General features: G+C 39.6%; 2 protein-coding genes across 7 annotated transcripts in view; one reads left to right on the top strand and one right to left on the bottom strand.

Annotated features, from left to right (window-relative positions):
• The window catches only part of mthfs (5,10-methenyltetrahydrofolate synthetase (5-formyltetrahydrofolate cyclo-ligase)), a 51680-nt gene that overhangs the window by 2811 nt on the left and 30479 nt on the right, over positions 1–18390 (top strand). Inside the window, exons 3-4 of one of the 2 annotated variants that reach the window (XM_077591970.1) lie at positions 1509–1731; positions 9552–12195. In XM_077591970.1, the coding sequence (XP_077448096.1) occupies positions 1509–1731; positions 9552–9585 (257 nt within the window). In that variant the 3' untranslated portion in view covers positions 9586–12195. Of the gene's footprint in view, positions 1–1508; positions 1732–9551; positions 12196–18390 lie in introns of those variants that run through there. The other variant, XM_077591959.1, reaches the window with a different exon arrangement.
• Positions 3496–18390, bottom strand: part of LOC144067845 (EMILIN-1-A-like) — a 56834-nt gene continuing 41939 nt past the window's right edge. For 3 of the 5 annotated variants that reach the window (XM_077591863.1, XM_077591853.1, XM_077591873.1), the window contains 6 exons: positions 16810–17055; positions 16478–16726; positions 16140–16331; positions 9073–9180; positions 5967–6101; positions 3496–5866 (listed from right to left, as the gene is read on the bottom strand). In XM_077591863.1, coding sequence (XP_077447989.1) covers positions 5526–5866; positions 5967–6101; positions 9073–9180; positions 16140–16331; positions 16478–16726; positions 16810–17055 — 1271 coding nt within the window. In that variant the 3' untranslated portion in view covers positions 3496–5525. Of the gene's footprint in view, positions 5867–5966; positions 6102–9072; positions 9181–9526; positions 9879–16139; positions 16332–16477; positions 16727–16809; positions 17056–18390 lie in introns of those variants that run through there. The other 2 variants (XM_077591890.1, XM_077591882.1) reach the window with 2 other exon arrangements.

Raw genomic sequence — 18390 nt, 5'->3', positions numbered from 1 at the left:
TATGTAAGAAATCTATGATGGCGTAACTTTAGCACATTAGAGCAGGTACAGTGTAGCTCTGGATTTTTTTGGGGTCCTAGTGTCTGGCGCACTAATGTAGAGCTTGTGTGAGCAGCAATCGCATGGCGGCTGTAGCACACACAGCCACAACTCCTCAAAATCCCCACTCGGCATCAAATAAGACGTGGAGCAGGGACGGCAGTGCTTGCTTTCGCTAAATGCTCACGTATGTCCACAGTGAGTCGCTACATTTTATACGCAAACAAGTTGCGATTCCCAATTCTTATGTTTTCCATAAAGTGACTTTATCAGGGTTACTTGACACTTGTTCCGGTCGCCCGAGAGCTGACCTTTAAAAAAAAGACTAAATTTTATTTCCACGTTTGCAAGCCAATTATAACTGATGGATCTGAAAAGACAACTTCAGGAACAGGTTAAGAAAAAGTGAGATCAATTTAATAAGAAATAGGTTTATTACCGGACTGCAGGATGGATGGAGAGAGCTCAAACAGCTGCGAACACGCTCACAGTCTGTTGTCCTTGCAACTCTCTCTCCGAATGAACAGTGGGTCAGTCTTTATATAGGAAAACAGGGTAATATTTCTAAGACAGCGATGTAGGACAAAGTTTATGTAAACAAACTTTTACGCTGATATGGTTAGACATTTGCAGGGCTAAGTTGTATGCAAACACAATATTTTTATAGCTCACACAAACTGCCGCAGCCTATCTTACATTGTGCGATCCGAACAAACAATTGCAAACCGAGTTTGCCACATCGCACAATACAAGCAAAGAATTGCAAACCGAGTTTGCCACATCGCACAATACAAGCAAACAAATGCAGGGCCAGCTAGTTAGCCTATCTTACATTCCACGATCTTACCAGACAATTGTAAAACCAGTTTGACCAGTCTATCTTACATTTTACGATCATAACAAACAATTATTAAGCCAGTTGGCCAGTCTATCCCACAATAACTTTGACCTAAGAATTTCCCAATTTGGATGTATGTTAAGCCTATTGTTTAGCAAATCAGCTGCTCGGCGCAACTTTTTGAAAGACTATACATTCACTGACTATTACTTACTCTCGTTGCCTCTGAGAGATAACTCAGCAAAGACCTTAAGAATCTAAATTTACATTGCATATTCTTTTTTGCTAAAATAATAAAAATCGTTGTGTTTCAAAAGAAGTGTCTCGTTGTAGGTTAGTGTTGCAGACTGCCTGATCATAATGACTTTTTTTGTTTGGATTTCAACTGATGTTGGATAAAGTCCATATATCGGTCAACCTTTAATCACAATGTTATTTAACATAGCCACAACCACTTTTAGTGCATGGTTTTGATTCAGTAATATATATTACATGTGTTATGCTGAAAACCAACAATCATATCTTTCTGGTAGGGAAAAATGCTGCCTCACGTCTTTAATTTTTAAACTACTTTGGGTTTTTTTCCCAGTGTAATAAACTTGAAATCTCATTTGGATTGAACCTTTTCCAGGGGGTCTGGATCTCATCTTGATGCCAGGTCTGGGCTTTGATCTATTGGGAAAGCGTCTGGGCAGAGGAAAGGGTTTCTACGACACGTATCTGGAGCGCTGCTTCCAGCACCCCAAAGGAAAGCCTCACACCATTGCGTTAGCCTACAAAGAGCAATTATGTCAGGACATCCCAGTTGAGGACAATGATGTACTCATTGATGAAGTCCTTTATGAAGATGAAAAGTAAGCTTTATTGATCATTTGCACTGCTCTGCACAGCAAAAGCATGTTTTAATTTTGTGTTAATGACCAAATCATTAGTATCCTTAAGTACCGTATTTTCACGACTATTTGGCGCATCGTATTTTACGCCGCAGTGTCAGTAACGAGTGCTATTTCTGTATTTTAGACGCACAAAACACGCACCATTTCATTAGACGCATATATATTATAAATGGATGAACATCGAAACGCAATAGCGCTGGCTACCGGAAGCAGCTTATTTCCGGGTTCCGGTGCGCAGTGACTGCTGGGAAATATAGTTCTTGCGCGCTACACCCACGCGCTAAAAACATGTTTTTAAAAAGGCAACAGAAGCAAAACTGAGTTCGGTTGTACTTTATTTAGACATTTTACAACTTACTCACGTCATCATCACCCACAAATCCATCAAAGTCCTCATTTTCTGTGTCCGAATTAAACAATTGCCCAAATGAGTCTTCCAAAACGCTGGGTCCCGCGGTTGTAGTTCACAGTCTAGCTTTGAATGCTCTGTTGATGCCAACATTTACCAGCAGGATTTCTTTTGTAAATACAGCCGAAATGACGGCCAGCACCAAATTAGTGTGGTCGCCATCATACTAACTGTATTGAAGAACTGGGTGTATTAAGAACTCTATATCCCAGCAGTTACTGCGCAGTACTTTATCTACGGGAAAATAGTAGTCGGGGGCTGGTTTCCGTAGTTGTCCTATCGACTGATTTATTTTATCGTGATAACAATTTTAGTATTGGTCCATATATAAAGCGCACTGGATTATACGGCGCCCATCTATTTTGGAGAATATTTTTGACTTTTATGCGCGCCTTATAGTCGTGAAAATACGGTAAATGTTTCCTATTGATTACATTTTCACATATTTAAGGTCGCCCATTAGTTCCACTCACGGCAAGGCAGAAATGTACAGATGTGGGAACTAAGAAAAAAAATGTTTAGAATTTTTCTTTTCTATATTATGTTTGACTTCAACGTTGCCTTTGCTGTTCTCATTCAGAAGTCTCAATTGTTTTATCCACTCCTCCCTTTAGAATTGGAACGTCCGTGTAATCAGGGCACCCCAATGTAATAAAAAAGGACAATAGAAAAGTAACGCCGTTTGGGAATTGTGACAGGCAGTTCTCAGCGACTGTTGTTCTTGTAAGTGAAAAGCAGCGTTTCTTCTCTCTATTTCTGCATGCTCTTATCGATGTCTCAATGGCAAACATTTACCGTATTTACTCGCATTTAAGCTGCCCCGCGTATAAGACGCACCCTTAAAATTGCCTTTAAATTGTTGAATTTTACCATTTCTCGCGTATAAGCTGCCCCGTGATTCACAATTTTCACCTCCATATTCATGGTTTTAATAGAGTACAAATGTGTTACTTTGAAGGGAAAATCTTAAGAAAAATCATCATACATGGTATTTCTGAGAAACTATGAATCAAAAGCACATTATTAGGGTAATAAGGAAGCTAGTATGCCGTCTTGGTAAATGCAAAATATAAAATTATTCAATTAGAAAAAAGAAACAAGTCTATCTCGATGAGAACCTGGTGCTTTTTCTTTTTCTTACCTGAAGTTTAAGATGTAGTGGTGGCCAAATTGCTTCTAAAGTCTTGATATCTTGATTTTTTTCGATGGTTCATATTACTGCAATAGTTGTCACTTTCGAACAAGAAATAAAAAGAAAAAAAATCAAAGTGGACTTTTGTTTTATTTCATAATCACAAATGTACAATTTCCTTTCAGAAAGGAAGTAACGTAAGCACAACCAGGAAGTGTGTCCGTACCGGTATAGTGTTCACCAAGTCTCTGGGTGCAATAATAGCATGAGATACACATTACGCAGGTATCAAGGCTGATATTTTAACGATCGACCGCAAGACCTTCGATCAGCCTTAAATACTACTGGGATTTGCTGACATGATAAACGCTACAAATCTATCAAGGCTATTCGCGTCTGTCCATTCAGAGCACGTTAATAACTGCTGTGGGCTGGTGACGCCATGAGCAAGCGGTGGCAAGCACAAGTAAGTTTTTTCACCTTATATGCAAGATACGTTTTATTTTTCTTGAATTTCATTCATAAACCTCAAAATAAATGTTGTTTGGCATTTTATCTGTTAATCTTTACTCTATTTTGAAATAAATCACCGTATCAGCCACATTGTCTTGCGTCATGGCTTTATGGTGTTTCGTCTTTGTCACCTTGCAGTTTCTTGCATATTGTCTTTGTATGCGGATATAAGCTGTACCCTCAATTCAGATACTATAATGTTTTTGCCTGACAAATGCGGCTTATATGCTAGTAAATAGGGTAGTACATCTATGATTTAGTGTTTGTCTTAGTTTGATTTTATTCTCGCAATAGTTCAATTTTTATTTCATAATATAGATATTTCTCTAGGAATATTACAATGTATGACTTTTTGTAATTTCTCGCTGCACTCCAGTGGGTGGGAAACACTGATTTAGTGTGTTCAACAAGCCTACCATACATGATTTTGGGATGTGGAAGTGGAAAATGAATTGTTCCATACATTTATGTTGGGAATGGTGTGAATTCAGAATCTTTGAGCCAATATTAGAAGTAGGGGTGTGACAGTATATCGAAACTTTGATGCTTTGGTTATCGATTTGCTCCTGCCAAGAATTCATACATCGTCTGATACAAGTGTCAAAGTTAAAAAAATAAATAAAAAAAATTTAAAAAAAGGAACCAACATGTGCTAGCAACTTTTTCAATGAAAATAGTGTCTAAGTTAACTCAGTGGCTGCCTCTGACGGCACTTGGTGTCCAATTCATTTTTAACGGAATAGGGTGATTGAACGTTCATTCGCTACCCCCTGTCAAAATAAATTTGACTTTTAGTGCTGTTAATGGTACTGAAACCAGAGCATTTGGATCACTTCCTGTTCAGTACCCCAACGTCCTTAAGATTTGACCTGTACATGCACCAAAAAAGCACCAAGTGACCTGGAAATTCCCCTAAATCAACAGGAAGTCACTAAACATTCATGACCGTAGATGTCTGATTCATTTAAGGTGGGAGGGATGGCAGTAAAACATGTTCTATGTTCATTTGCTGGCCCCCTACCACTTCAAATAGAATGGACATGTACTAGTGATAAACTTGTTTCAGTTCACAGAAGGTTGAAAAGAGAGATTAATATGATAATGCTCAATATTTTAAATGATAACCCTCAAAATGTGATCGTGTTTTGGCATGCACTAGCATTGTGTGCAAATGTGTTCAATCTTTTCCTGTCAAAAATATCAAACCAATACAAAAGAATGAATTTGACATGGTTTTTGGCATTAAATATTTAAAATTTTAATACATTTCATTCTGTTTTAGACAAAAAAAACATTTTTGAAAAAAGTAATTGTACTCTTTTCTAAGACAGTCTTTAATGTGCTCTAACATGAAAGATTTGAGCAACCAATTGTAGATAACAAAATGAAATATCTTTTTCTATTTTCTTTTAATAGTTGATCAAATGCCAAGTAAATGAATTAAAAAAACATTGGGCGATGTAAACAAACATGCAATTTATGAGAACACACTAAGTGTAACTTGGAAGACCATGATATCAAATGTATGTTCCAAACAAATTTCTTGTCAGATGATCAAATACTTTTTCAAAGAAATGTTCCTGGTCACTTCTATATACTAATGTGATATCACTGTTTTGGTGCTGCCTCATGTGGGCTTGTCTTAAGTCATTTGCAGATTCACGTACTCTGATTTTCTCATTTAGTGGTTTAGGTTTTTTAGACATTAGCAGGGAGCTGCATATCTTCATAGAGCAGCATCCCACTAAAGATGGTAAGTGGTTCCACAGAGTGGGCCAGTTTTCCCATTACCAAGTCAATGCAGACTGTGTCCCGAATCTGCAGGGGCAAGATGATATTGAAAACAGCTAGAGAGCCTGGAGAAGTTTTAACTTCCGCCACAGGATTGTTCTCCAGACCCTCAGGCTGATAGCCACCCGAATCAACGCGGGCCATGCCATAGTTGGATTTGGATAGGACTGCCTCTATTTTCACATTCTTGTGGCCTGTTAGGATGGCGCTGAAAAAGTAGTGTCCATCAACTGGGGCAGTGAAAATACCTAAGAGGAAGAGATTTACATTTGATTACTGCAAACAATTCAAAGTAAATAAGAGTGATATGTCTAGAGACAATAATCTCTTTCTGATGATTATGATTACCAGTTTTTGGGTCATAGAAGTCGCCTTCGTTAACAAAGATCTTGTCAAATACGATGGTTCCCACTTTGTCCATGGGGACAGTAAGTGCAGCAGAGAAGGACAATTTGGATAAATGAGCATCAGCACCTGGTAATCCTGAAAATACACAATGTGTAAAAATTAGAACTATATATTTGCAACTCACAGAAAAGACATTTTCAAAGTCTACTCACTGTTATTTTATATAACACATGGATGTCCGATGCCAAAGATTGTTATACAAAGACTGGCAGGCAGCAACGAGTTGAAAATAACTTGATGATATCTGGGCTAAAGTGCCGCCTAGCAGTGTAGTTCGAACTTTCACTAAAATCACTTCTATGGAACATTTTACAGTGAGAGGGAACCAAGTGTGTGGGATGGCGAACTCGCTCACTTGGCCAAACTCTTTATGTTGGATACAGAAGATGAGGACTTTGACAGATTTGTAGATGCTTGAATGCTTTGACTTAGAGTGCCGTGAAAAAGCATTTGGTTCCAGATCATCAAACCAATTTTAGTATGATACAGAGACAACCCAAGAAAATAGAAAATGCAGTTTCTAAATGGTGATTTTATTTACCAAGGCATTTTTTCCCTTGAGATACGAGACAAATTTTGAGATATGAAGTGGCTAGGCCGCAAGAGGCTGCTTATGATTTCAGCGCACTGTCTTTATTGCCGCATCTGCCCCGTGTATAGATGATCTCTACGAGGACTGGATGGGGCATTGCATTTTTTCCCATGAGTAGTGTACACGTGACGGAGCTGCATTTTTCCGTGTTTTTTTATTTTTGCATTATTTAGTGTAGAATTAAAGAAAACACAATGGGTCCAAAGCAAGGGTGCAATGAAGGGTAGTGCGAAGAAAAGGCGAATGATGACAATCGATATTAAGCACAAAATAATCGAAAAACACGAGTAGTGTACGTGTGACTGAGCTCGGCTTGCCAATACGTATGGAGAAGCAGGAAGTTTGCCTTGAAAGCCCCGGCGTAATATATTAACCTCTTTGCCTTGGTTATTGCACAAGAAGGTTTAAATTTAGTGTAACGTATGAAGTTAAATTGAAAGTTTATGTTGCGTTACGAGCGCATACGTCAAGTCTCGCTCTCTCGCTCTCTCTCGCTCTCCCTCTCTCCCATCCATGAACTCCCGGTTATATTGAAAAATGCCTCATTTTATGATTAAACATCATAACCACTAGTTATTTGTTACTCTGTTACTAGATGGTGAATTCCAACGAATATTTTTTTTTCATTCAGTGTTTCCCCCCGTTAGTCATTGCAGAATGGTGTACGTGTGGCGGAGCTTGCTCGCCAATACGAGAAGAGTATACTACTTCCCGTTAGCAAGTTGTCTTGCGTTATCCTATTGTGAGGACATTTGCGTGCATCATTTTCAGAATATTTTGAAGGGAAGACAAAAGCAAACAACCTTCGATAGGTTCCTTTTAAAGATGGCAGGTGAAAGTCAGGGTGAAGGCGGGGCAAATAGAGCCATCCCAGGAGAAGAAAGGTATAAAAATTTAAAACAATATTAGAATTAAGTTTAGAATAAGGTTAGATTAAATTTAACACTTGAGTGTGTCTGTATCATAATCCAAGTTCATTTAAATTTGTTTATGTTATGTTGCCGTGCAAAAGTCTCTCGCTCTCGCCCTTTCTCTCTCCCCTCCACGAAATCCGTCTAATTTTAGTACTATCAAACATCATAACCACTAGTTATTTATTACTCTGTTAATAAATGGCGAATTAGAACAAATAAAAATGTTTTTCCATTCCAATATTCTTTTATCCGTGTTTTTTTTCAGAGGTTGAGAACGAATTAATTTGTATTTACCGTATTTTCACGACTATAAGGCGCACATAAGTCTAAAATTTTCTCCAAAATAGACAGGGCGCCTTATATATGGAACAATACTAAAATTGTTATCACGATAAAATCAAATAAATCAGTCGATAGGACAACTACGGCAAGCAGCCCCCGACTCTACTATTTCCCGTAGATAAATTACTGCGCAGTGACTGCTGGGATATCGAGTTCTTAATACACCCAGTTCTTCAATACACCCAGTATGACGTCGCACGAGGACACTAATTTGGTGCTCGTCATCATTTCGGCTATATTTACAAAAGAAATCCTGCCGCTAGATGTTGGCATCAACGGAGCATTCAAAGGTAGACTGCGAACTATATGTATATTATAGTTATAAACTCTGAGCTTGCCGTCATTCCCGGAGGCTTGAGAACTACAATTGCTGGACCCGGAAGACTCATTTGGGCAATTGTTTAATTCGGACACAGAAAATGAGGACTTTGATGGATTTGTGGGTGATGATGACGTGAGTAAGTTGTAAAATGTCTAAATAAAGTACAACCGAACTCAGTTTTGCTTCTGTTGCCTTTTTAAAAACATGTTTTTAGCGCGTGGGTGTAGCGTGTAAGAACTATATTTCCCAGCAGTCACTGCGCACCGGAACCCGGAAATAGGCTGCTTCCGGTAGCCAGCGCTATTGCGTTTCGATGTTCATCCATATATAATATATATGCGTCTAAAAAAACGGTGCGTGCTTTGTGTGTTTAAAATACAGAAATATCACTCGTTACTGACACTGCGGCTAAAAATACGATGCGCCGAATAGTCGTGAAAATACAGTAGTTCATTCCTATGGGAAATGTTGATTTGAGATACGAGTGAATCGACATACGAGCTCCGTCCCGGAACGCATTAAGCCCGGATCGAAAGGTATGACTACTGTAGTCACCATGCTATTTATTGTTATATTGATGGATTCTGACAATATATGCCATCTGAAATGGTCAAGATGAAGCATTTTTATCACAACCAACCATAAGCTTACAAAAAAGGTGTTTTGTTGGTTAGAGCCCACACTGAAATCCAAATGAAAATGATTAGGCTGTAAACAAATGAAACAAAATACTTTGGGTGAATTTTGAAAAAAAAAAGTTTCAAGAAAAAGAGCTGGTCAATTCCTACATTGAAATACCGGCTGCTATAATACAACCAGACGATCTTAATACATTAAATTACGACCTCTATTTAAAGATGTAAATGTTATTTATACCTGGTAGCCCACGTCTTCCACTTTCTCCATGTTTCCCCGGAGGTCCTGGTGGTCCTTGGGGACCAGGCAACCCATTGAGTCCTCTCTCTCCTGGATGATCAGGACGGCCTGTAATATTACCATACTATATGTATTCATATGTATATGTATATATATATATATACCATACTATATGTTGTCTTCTTATGCAGAGTTAATGAAGGTCACAGTACGTTGATAAGTAATTTTAGGTTGATATGCTGTTTTCCCCTACTCGTGATTCCTCTTCTGTTATCAAGTGAAATATAAGGCATTTAAGATTTAAAACTCATTTGAATGCTAATTTCGGAAAATTAGCCAGTAGTGACTTCAGGTGCTTTGGTAAAATTAAAGATCCCCCCTAAATGGCCCCCGATTTGAATAGAGATAATAGGAATGGGTGGAAACCTTTTCTTTTACTTGGACATTCATTCATTTTCTTTGCCGTTTATCCTCACAAGGGTCGCAGGGAGTGCTGGAGCCTATCCCAGTTGACTTCGGGCACCTGGTGGGGGAAACCCTGAACTGATGGCCAGGCAATCGCAGGGCACAAGGAGACGGACAACAATTCATGCTCTTAGGAGCTATTTAGAGTGTTCAACCAGCCTACATGCATGTTTTTGGGATGTAGGATGAAATCGGAGTACCCGGAGAAAACCCACGCAAGCCCTGGAAGAACATGGAAACCCCACATAATGAGGACTGACCTGGGATGGAACCCTCAACCCCTAGAACGGTGAGGCCGATGCGCTAACGACTCGGCCGGGCCGCCCCTACTTGGGCATTTCCTAAAAAATATCAAAAAAAATCAATGGCTTTTCAAAACACATATTGGAAAATGTAGCACTTTTCAATAGCATGCATACTGTACACATGGACCAACATTGATATTTACACTTGCAAGCAAATGAGAGTTTTCAATGAACCCATTATAAATGTTAGCAGTGGAAGGGAGTTGGAGTATTTCCAAAAATTAATCAACATATCTGCCTGAGTTTTCCTTGAACTGAAGGATACTTTTTCTGCATCAACTTGCCTTTTCAAGTTTATTGTTTTGTAGGAACTCAATAAAAGCCTCAAGAACAATATTCCTTAAAAAATGTGATTTCAAGTGTTTTATTATATTTTGTCCATTAAAAATGGTATTGGGATAGAATAAAGTGAAACATTTATTTACGATTTAAGTATTATTGGCTAAATGGTTGAAAAGCACAACAGTAATACCTTGACATACGAGCAATTTGAGATACGTGTAAAATTCTGAGCAAATATTTACCTTGAGATACGAGACAAATTTTTATATACAACCATACAGCCCACTTGAGAGGCTGCTTATAAGAACATCATCTCGCCGCAACTCCCTCGTGTAAATGTCTCTACGAGCACTGGGCGGAGCGTTGCATTTTTTTCAGTGTTTCTTTTCCCTGTTAGTCAGTGTAGAATGGTATACGCATGGCGGAGCTTGCTTGACAATACGAGAGGCATGTACTACGTCCCGTTGGCAAGTGGTCGGGCGTTATCCTATAGTGAGGACATTTGTTTGCATCATTTTCAGAATATTTTGAAGGGAAGACAAAGGCAAACAGCCCTCGATAGGTTCCTTTTAAAAACTGCAGCGGGACTGGAGGCGGGGCAAATAAAGCCAACCCAGGAGAAGAAAGGTACAAAAATGTAAAACAAAGTTAGGATTAAGTTTAGTGTAAAATTAGATTAAATTTATTGTAGAGTGTGTCTGTATCGTAATCCAAGTTCATTTAAATTTGTTTATGTTACGAGCGCGTTGCCGTGCAAAAAGTCTCTCTCTCTGTCACCCTCTCCTCTCCTCCTCATAACCATTAGTTATTTGTTAATCTGTTAATAGATGGCGAATTAGAACAAATAAAAAATGTTTTTCCATTCCAATATCCTGTTTTTTTTGGGTGTTTTTTTCGCAGGGTTGGAACGAATTAATGTTTTTAGTTCATTTCAATGGGAAACGTTGATTTGAGACGAGTAAATCGACATTCGAGCTCAGTCCCGGTGGGACATTAAGCTCGTATCTCAAGGTACCACTATATATGGTGAAGCATAAGTGTACTAACTTGGGCAATAGAACTAAGGATACCATTAATTTCACTTAAGACATTGTACAATAAATTGACTTTGTCCCTGGTCAAAACTGTTGTCCGTTTGTCATACGTTTTATTTACTGCACTTAGAATGACTATTTGGGAAAACAGAATTCAATGTGGGGCGGCCCGTTTCCCGAGTGGTTAGTGAGTTGGCCCCACAGTTCTGAGATCGCGGCTTCAATCCCAGGTTCAGACCTCCCTGTGTGGAATTTACTCGTTTTCCCGTGGTACCCCGAATTCTCCCTACATACCAAAACATCAACAGGTGGCTTAGAAGGGCAGAGAGCATCATAAAAGACAATACACATCCCAGTTTCCACCACTTCAACCTGCAGCCCTCTGGAAGGTGCTACAGAGCCATAACAGCCAAGACAAAGAGACTCAAGGACTGTTTCTTCCCAAGAGCTGTCACCCAACTCAACTCGAGTTTTGCACCTCGGACCTGATCAAGACTTATTGGTAGCTACTTTAGTCACACTGTACCATTTACCCATGTTGACTACTACTTACCGTATTTACTCTCATATAAGCCGCTTTTGTCCGACAAATAAATGATGACTGTATCGAGGGTACGGCTTATATGCGCATAAAAACACGACATGCAAAAAAAAGTGCAAACGTATCTTGTAGAAAATGTGAAAAAACTCACGTTCCCGTCACTGCTCAATCGGGGCATGGCCATCTTACTGTAGTTGAACGTGCCCAGACTGGCCAGATGTGAGTACACTTACTAGTGTCTGCTATTGCTCGCTCAGGGTGCCGCCATGTTACCGTAGGTACGTGCTCTGACCATAGCGTTTACCATGTCACCATACCACAATAGTTAAGGCTGATCGAAGTTCTTGCGGTCGATCGTCAAAATATAAACCTTGATGCCAGCGTAATGTGTATGCTATTTTTGCACCCAGAGACTTGGTGAACACTACATATAGCGCTATGGGCAAATTACCTGGTTGTGCTTACGTTACTTCCTTTTTGAATTTGTCTACGTGCAAACAACACCCTCCCTTTCAGAACACAGAAAGGAAACAATTGTACTTGTGATTATGAAATAAAACAAAATTCTGCTTTGAATTTTTTTCTTTTTATTTCTTGTTCGAAAGTGACAACTATTGCAGTAATATGAACCATCGAAAAAAATTGAGATATTTCGACATTAGAAGCAATTTGTCTCGCACATCTTAAACTTTTGGTAAGAAAATTGTAATACAGTGGTACCTCTACATACGAGCACCTCTACATACGAGCAGCTTGAGATACGAGGAAAATTTCGAGCTAATAATTATCTCTACATACAAGAAAAATTTCGAGATGCGAGAAAGCCAGGTGGCCAAGACATGAGAGGCTGTTTTTCGTTGTAGCGCACTGTACTTTGCCGCATCTCTTTCGTGTATAACAGATCTCTACGAGCACTGGGTGGAGCTTGCATTTTCCCGTGTTTTTCCCCCCGTTTGTCAATGCATAATATAAAGTGAACAACAATGTATCCAAAGCAAACAGGTGGAATGAAGAGTTGTGCAAAGAAAAGGCGAACGTTGACAATCAACATTAAGCGCAAAATAATTGAAAAAACTATGAGTGGGGTACGTGTCACAAAGTTTGCTCGTTGTCATGGATGATATCGTGTCACTTGGAAATTCCTTGGGGCTGGAGGTTAACGATGCAGATGTGAATGATCTAATCACCGAGCACCACGAAGAACTAATGACAGGATTTAATTGAGCTCCAGGAGAGTGAACATTTGGAGGTGTTGCGTGAACTCAGTAGCGAGGAGTAGGTGGAAGAGGGTGGCCGCCTGGCTACAAAGGATATCAAAGACATACTAGCGAAGATGCAAGAGTTTTCTGATTTTGTAGAAAAGAGGCACCCTGACAAGCTGGCAAGTGGTCGCGCGTTATCGTATTGTGAGGACATTTGTGCACGTCATTTTCGAAATATTTTGAAGGGAAGACAAAAACAAACAACTCTTGATGCGTTCCTTTTAAAAACTCCCGCTGAACGTCCGGGTGGAGTCAACCAGGAGAACAAAGGTAAAAAAAAATTAAAACAGAATTAGAATTAAGTTTTGTGTAAAGTTACATTAAACGTATGTTTGAGTGTGTCTGTATATATTAATCCAAGTTAATTTAAATTTGTTTGTTCTGTTACGAGTGCGTTGCCGTGGAAAGTCCCGACGCCTCCCTCTATGTGCCTCTCTCTACCCTCCACGAAATCCGTCTAATTTTAGTTCTATTAAACACATTTTACTATTAAACCACTAGTTATGTGTTACTTGGTTAATAGATGGCGGATTAGAAGAAATAAAACATTTTTTCCAATCCAATATCCTGTTTTTGGTGTTTTTTCAGAGGGTTGGAACAAATTAATTTGTTTTCAATTCATTTCAATGGGAAACGTTCGCTCGAGTTACGAAAAGCTCGACATATGAGCTCAGTCCCGGAACGAATTAAGCTTGTATATAGAGCAGGGGTGTCAAACATACGGCCCGCGGGCCGGAACCGGCCCCCAAGGAGGTTCGATCAGGCCCGCAGGATAATTTGAAAGTGGAAAAAACTCATAAAAGACATGGAATTAATATTTTTAATTCGCTGCAATTCATGGATTATCCGCTAAGGGGCGCACTCTTTCCATCAGAGTAGAAGACAAGCCGCATCACTGAGACAGATACTTTCTTCATTACACATTTAAAATCACTCTCCTTAGTTTGTAAGGTGCACGCAGGGATTACATTTAGATTTTATATGCATATGTGTAAGTGGTTTAAAAATTCCTTTTAAAAGTCTCATTTAATCTTAAAGTGCATTACTATATTTTTCAGTACCAATTAAAGTTTTGTGCCTTTGTACAATCAGTGGGATCAGTTGCAATGCATATTTGTGAATGATAAAAGTAAATTGCACATTTGTCTAAGGAAATATGAGGTGTTTCATGAAATGTTTTGTAAAAGGATAGTTCATTAAATTTCAATATTTTTCTAATGTTCCTGTGCTTCTTTACACCAAAACAAAGGAAAGACCTGATATTTTGGTTATTTATAGCAGAGCATGGTATAATTTTAATGGTCCGGCCCACTTGACATCTCCCTAGGCCGTATGTGGCCCACGATGCGAAATGAGTTTGACACCCCTGATGTAGAGGTACCACTGTATATGTAACTTAAAAGCATCGGTGTAGCGTACCAGCCGAAAGATGGTCAACTCTTGATTGATGGTTTTCAGTTTGTTTAATTGTATTCCGTCCGTTTCCATAAATATCCAACCACCTTGAGCAATTGTGCCTCTTCGGCCGGTGCTAAGATGTATACTAAAAGACTAACAAACTCCTCCGCGGTTCACGTGTCAGCTGTTGCTTTAAAGTTTGTGCCCTTCGCAATAAAAGTCACTCACGCAACATGGATATATACATATATACTTTTACAGAAATCTTCTTAATGATGTCAAAACACTGTTTAAGAGTGTAAGAAAATACATTTGAATCAAATTAAAATTAAATCTTGAATTTGGTCCTTTACAATCGGGTTCTCATCAAGATAGACATTTCTTTTTTCAAATTGAATAATTTGATATTTCTTTTTTCAAATTGAATAATTTGATATTTTGCATTTACAAAGACAGGCATATTAACTTCCTTATGATATTGACCCTAATAATGTGCTTTTGATTCATACAGTATCTCAGAAATACCACTTGTGATTTTTCATAAGATTTTCCCTTCAAAGTAACACATTTGTACTCCTTATTAAAACCATGAATATGGAGGTGAAATTTGGTAATCAGTGGGGTGGCTTATATCCGAGAAATTGTAAAATTCAAAAATTTCAAGGCAACTTTCGGGGTGCGGCTTCTACGCACGGGCGGCTTATATGCGAGTAAATACGGTATTTATTATGTTGACTACTTATCTATTACTATTCATTAATTATTTATTTATCATTACCATATACCCCCTCTGTGCGTCTCTCTCTCCCGTCGGCGAAATCCGCCCAATTTTGGTTATATTAAAAACATTTTATTACTATTAATACCACCATCTCAGATTTTAATTTTACTATGGCGGATCCGGTTGTTTCCATCTCTGACGATTTTCTTACCGCCTCCATCGACCTGGTCATTGTTGTTGAGACACAAATGTAGAATTTGTAAAAAGGGTCTTCTCCACCTGCCCATGGACTTAGGAAAAACGTCAGACAAGGATTTTTTCCACAAGTTAATTTGTCAGTCTGAATACTGATTTGTATTCCCCCCATCGTCTGGGTTAATTTTATCATAGGCCTGATGGTTCTTGCGCACGCGTATGTCATCCAAGCTTGCCAATCTTTACCAGTTTCCGCAACAAGGCTTCCCCAATTTCTGTTTTGGACCGTTACGTACCACACATATCCTCTACCATAGGCTGATCCCTTGTATGGCAGCAGGGATGTTGCCGAGTCTAAAAATATTTTTTTCCAAGAAAGGAAAATTTCTGTAGTTGTATTGTATGGGAGACAAAACATTGTTTGTGTGCTTAATCGTTTGGGGGTGTCATCTCGAATGCATGTTCGGAAATTGACTGACAGTGGAGCCTAGCATGTTGAACACTGAACTCTTTATATCACCTATATACCTCAATAAAGCATTATCAAACTTAGTTTTACTCGTGCTGTCTTAAAAAAAAACACGCTAGCGGCTAGCATACCATATGCTAGCGGATAGCATAACATATGCTAGCGGCTAGCATAACATACGCTAGCGGCTAGCATAACATACGCTAGCGGCTAGCATAACATATGCTAGCCTAGTGTCATGCTAGCGCCCTTTCTGAGGGAAGCGCCCAATGTATTGACAAAAACAGAAAATATACCCAAAAATGAGACTGCACCCTATCAAACAGTGCGTTTTATAGGTGTGAAAATACGGTACTCAGTATTTTATAACGGAAGAGGAGAGAACAGAATCTTACCAGGTAAGGTATGATCGGAGAAACTCTGCTTATCGTTTAAAATATGGTTCAAGCTTGCATTTAGGTTTTTTAGCCAGCTCTGAATGTCATTTTGGTTGTCCTGTACAAAGTCCAGGGTGGCTCCATGATGGATGATTGTGTTGTTTAGACCTAAAAAACATGTCCATAATCTAGAGACATGTTGGTTCAGTCCTGAAAATGTGGTAAGGAAAGAGTCACAAAACATGATAGAGGACTCCAAAATTATGTTAAAGAGTGTCTACACAATGTAAAAGCTTCCATGAATTGGTGGTGCAACAACAATGGCAGAAGAATAAAAATAATGTATGAGCTATTACCTTCCTTTATTTTATGGATTGAGTCATAGACTCCATCCAACCTTCCACATACTCCATCAAGTTTTGATAGCCTTTTCTCCAGCCCATCACCCGATCTCTTGCAGTCTCCGATTTCTAGGAGCATCGTGCTCTCAAAGCGTCTAACATCTTGGTCCATCCCATCCAGCCGGTCCCGACTTTCTTCAATGTGTTCTGTCAGGTCCTGTTGTATTTTGTCCAATTCAGAGATAATCTTATCCTTTGTGTTTCCTGTCAATTATTTAGAGGTTTAGATCGTTACAGCATTTTTAGTGACAGTACGTGTTAGTTAGTTTGATTAAAAATTAGCTCACCCAGATCGGTGATAACGCTGCCATGTTTCTGTACAGTATGTTCAAGACCCTTCAGGGTGTCATTAATAGAGCTGAAGGTCAGTATGACCTCAGACAATTCACCCTGGAGTCTCTTCATCTGTCTGTTGTTAATAGAGCCTCCAATCACACTATGACCATCTAAAGGCCGCTCCGCATCCAGACGGGGTCCCTTTCCCCTGGTACCTCCGTTTTCACCTGTTGAACCGCTGCTATCAGAAACACCACCTAAACAGTGGAAAGGTTTAGTACGTTGGAAGTGAAATGTGTGTTGCAAACATTCCCTCAAGTAAAGTCTTATCGTAACTAGTAAAAGAATTACAAAGTAGCACTCGAAATGGCTGCACTAATGTGTCCTATTTAAGAGTTTGGAAATTGTTAAAAATTGTCCTGCGACAGGAGGAATCTAGGCTATTATTGGTAGCCACTACTATGATAATGAGTTAATGGTTTTGAAAAACCTTGTACTGGGGTTGAGTACAAATGAATCATGGCACTAGGAATGCTTAGGTGAAACTTTACAACGGAGAGGTTTCTTTGCTAGCTGCTGCAATGACAGCATACATCTATCAGCCATGAGTTTTACCCGTGGCCGGATGATTCGCCTAAAGACGCTTCGCCGACGGACGTTTGACAGATGGACAGGTCGCCGAATGGACGTTCCACCGAACGGTCATTCGGCCGAACAGAGGTTTCGCGGAAACGGGATTCGCGCGCTCGCCCCGCCCCCGGATCGTGTGTGTACAAGTTTTTCAACCTTGGCCCGTGGGCCATATACGGCCCGTTAGGATTTTTAATCCGGCCCGCCGCCGGCGTTGTCCAAATTATAGTAAAAATCAATGATTCATTTCCCTTTGTCGCTCATCACTCTCAATTTATTAGTCTACCGTCAATGGCAGCCCGGGAATAAGCACTCTTGGGCGGGCATGTCAGCCCGGGAATAAGCACTCTTGGGCGGGCAGATGTAGCAGAACCGAGCCGTGAAATGACAGCAATCAGGTTAAATCAGTGGCGGGCCGTCAGGGCCTTCTTATGGTCGCCCGGACCGCGACAACGGGCGACCAAAAGACCGACGACCAAAAGACCGGCAACAAAACAAGGTAAAACAACACGGTCTACGCATCAATAAAAGCCAACAATGGCCATGAGCAGTTTCACTGAGCCGTCGTGTGAGAGTTTGTATGTACCAGTGGCGGGCCGTCAGGGCCTTCAAGGCCTTCTCTGCTGGCCTAAGAAATATCTGAATCATGTTATATTTTGTCCATCAATACTTATTATTCCAAATGGTCTGTAAAGCTTCCTTTCATTGCTTTTCCCCCTGGCTGCACTGCTTCCAGATGTGTTTTCATATTGAAGCATTTAACCAATCACATTTCAGCCATTATTTGTTGCCAGATCAGATCTGCCTCAAAGCCTTCACACTCAGTTCTTGCGGGCTCTGCTGCATTAAACTAGACTGTTGCTTTTAACCAATCAGATTTCGAGTTGGCAACCCCACAATGATTATTCATAGGCGTTAGCATTTTGCTGGCTGGGACATGTCATTGCTTTCACAAACTATGA

Source organism: Stigmatopora argus, chromosome 2 (genome assembly GCF_051989625.1).
Source record: "Stigmatopora argus isolate UIUO_Sarg chromosome 2, RoL_Sarg_1.0, whole genome shotgun sequence".
NCBI lineage: Eukaryota > Metazoa > Chordata > Actinopteri > Syngnathiformes > Syngnathidae > Stigmatopora > Stigmatopora argus.
Note: the sequence above shows the minus strand (reverse complement) of the source record. Positions and strands in the feature narration are given on the sequence as shown.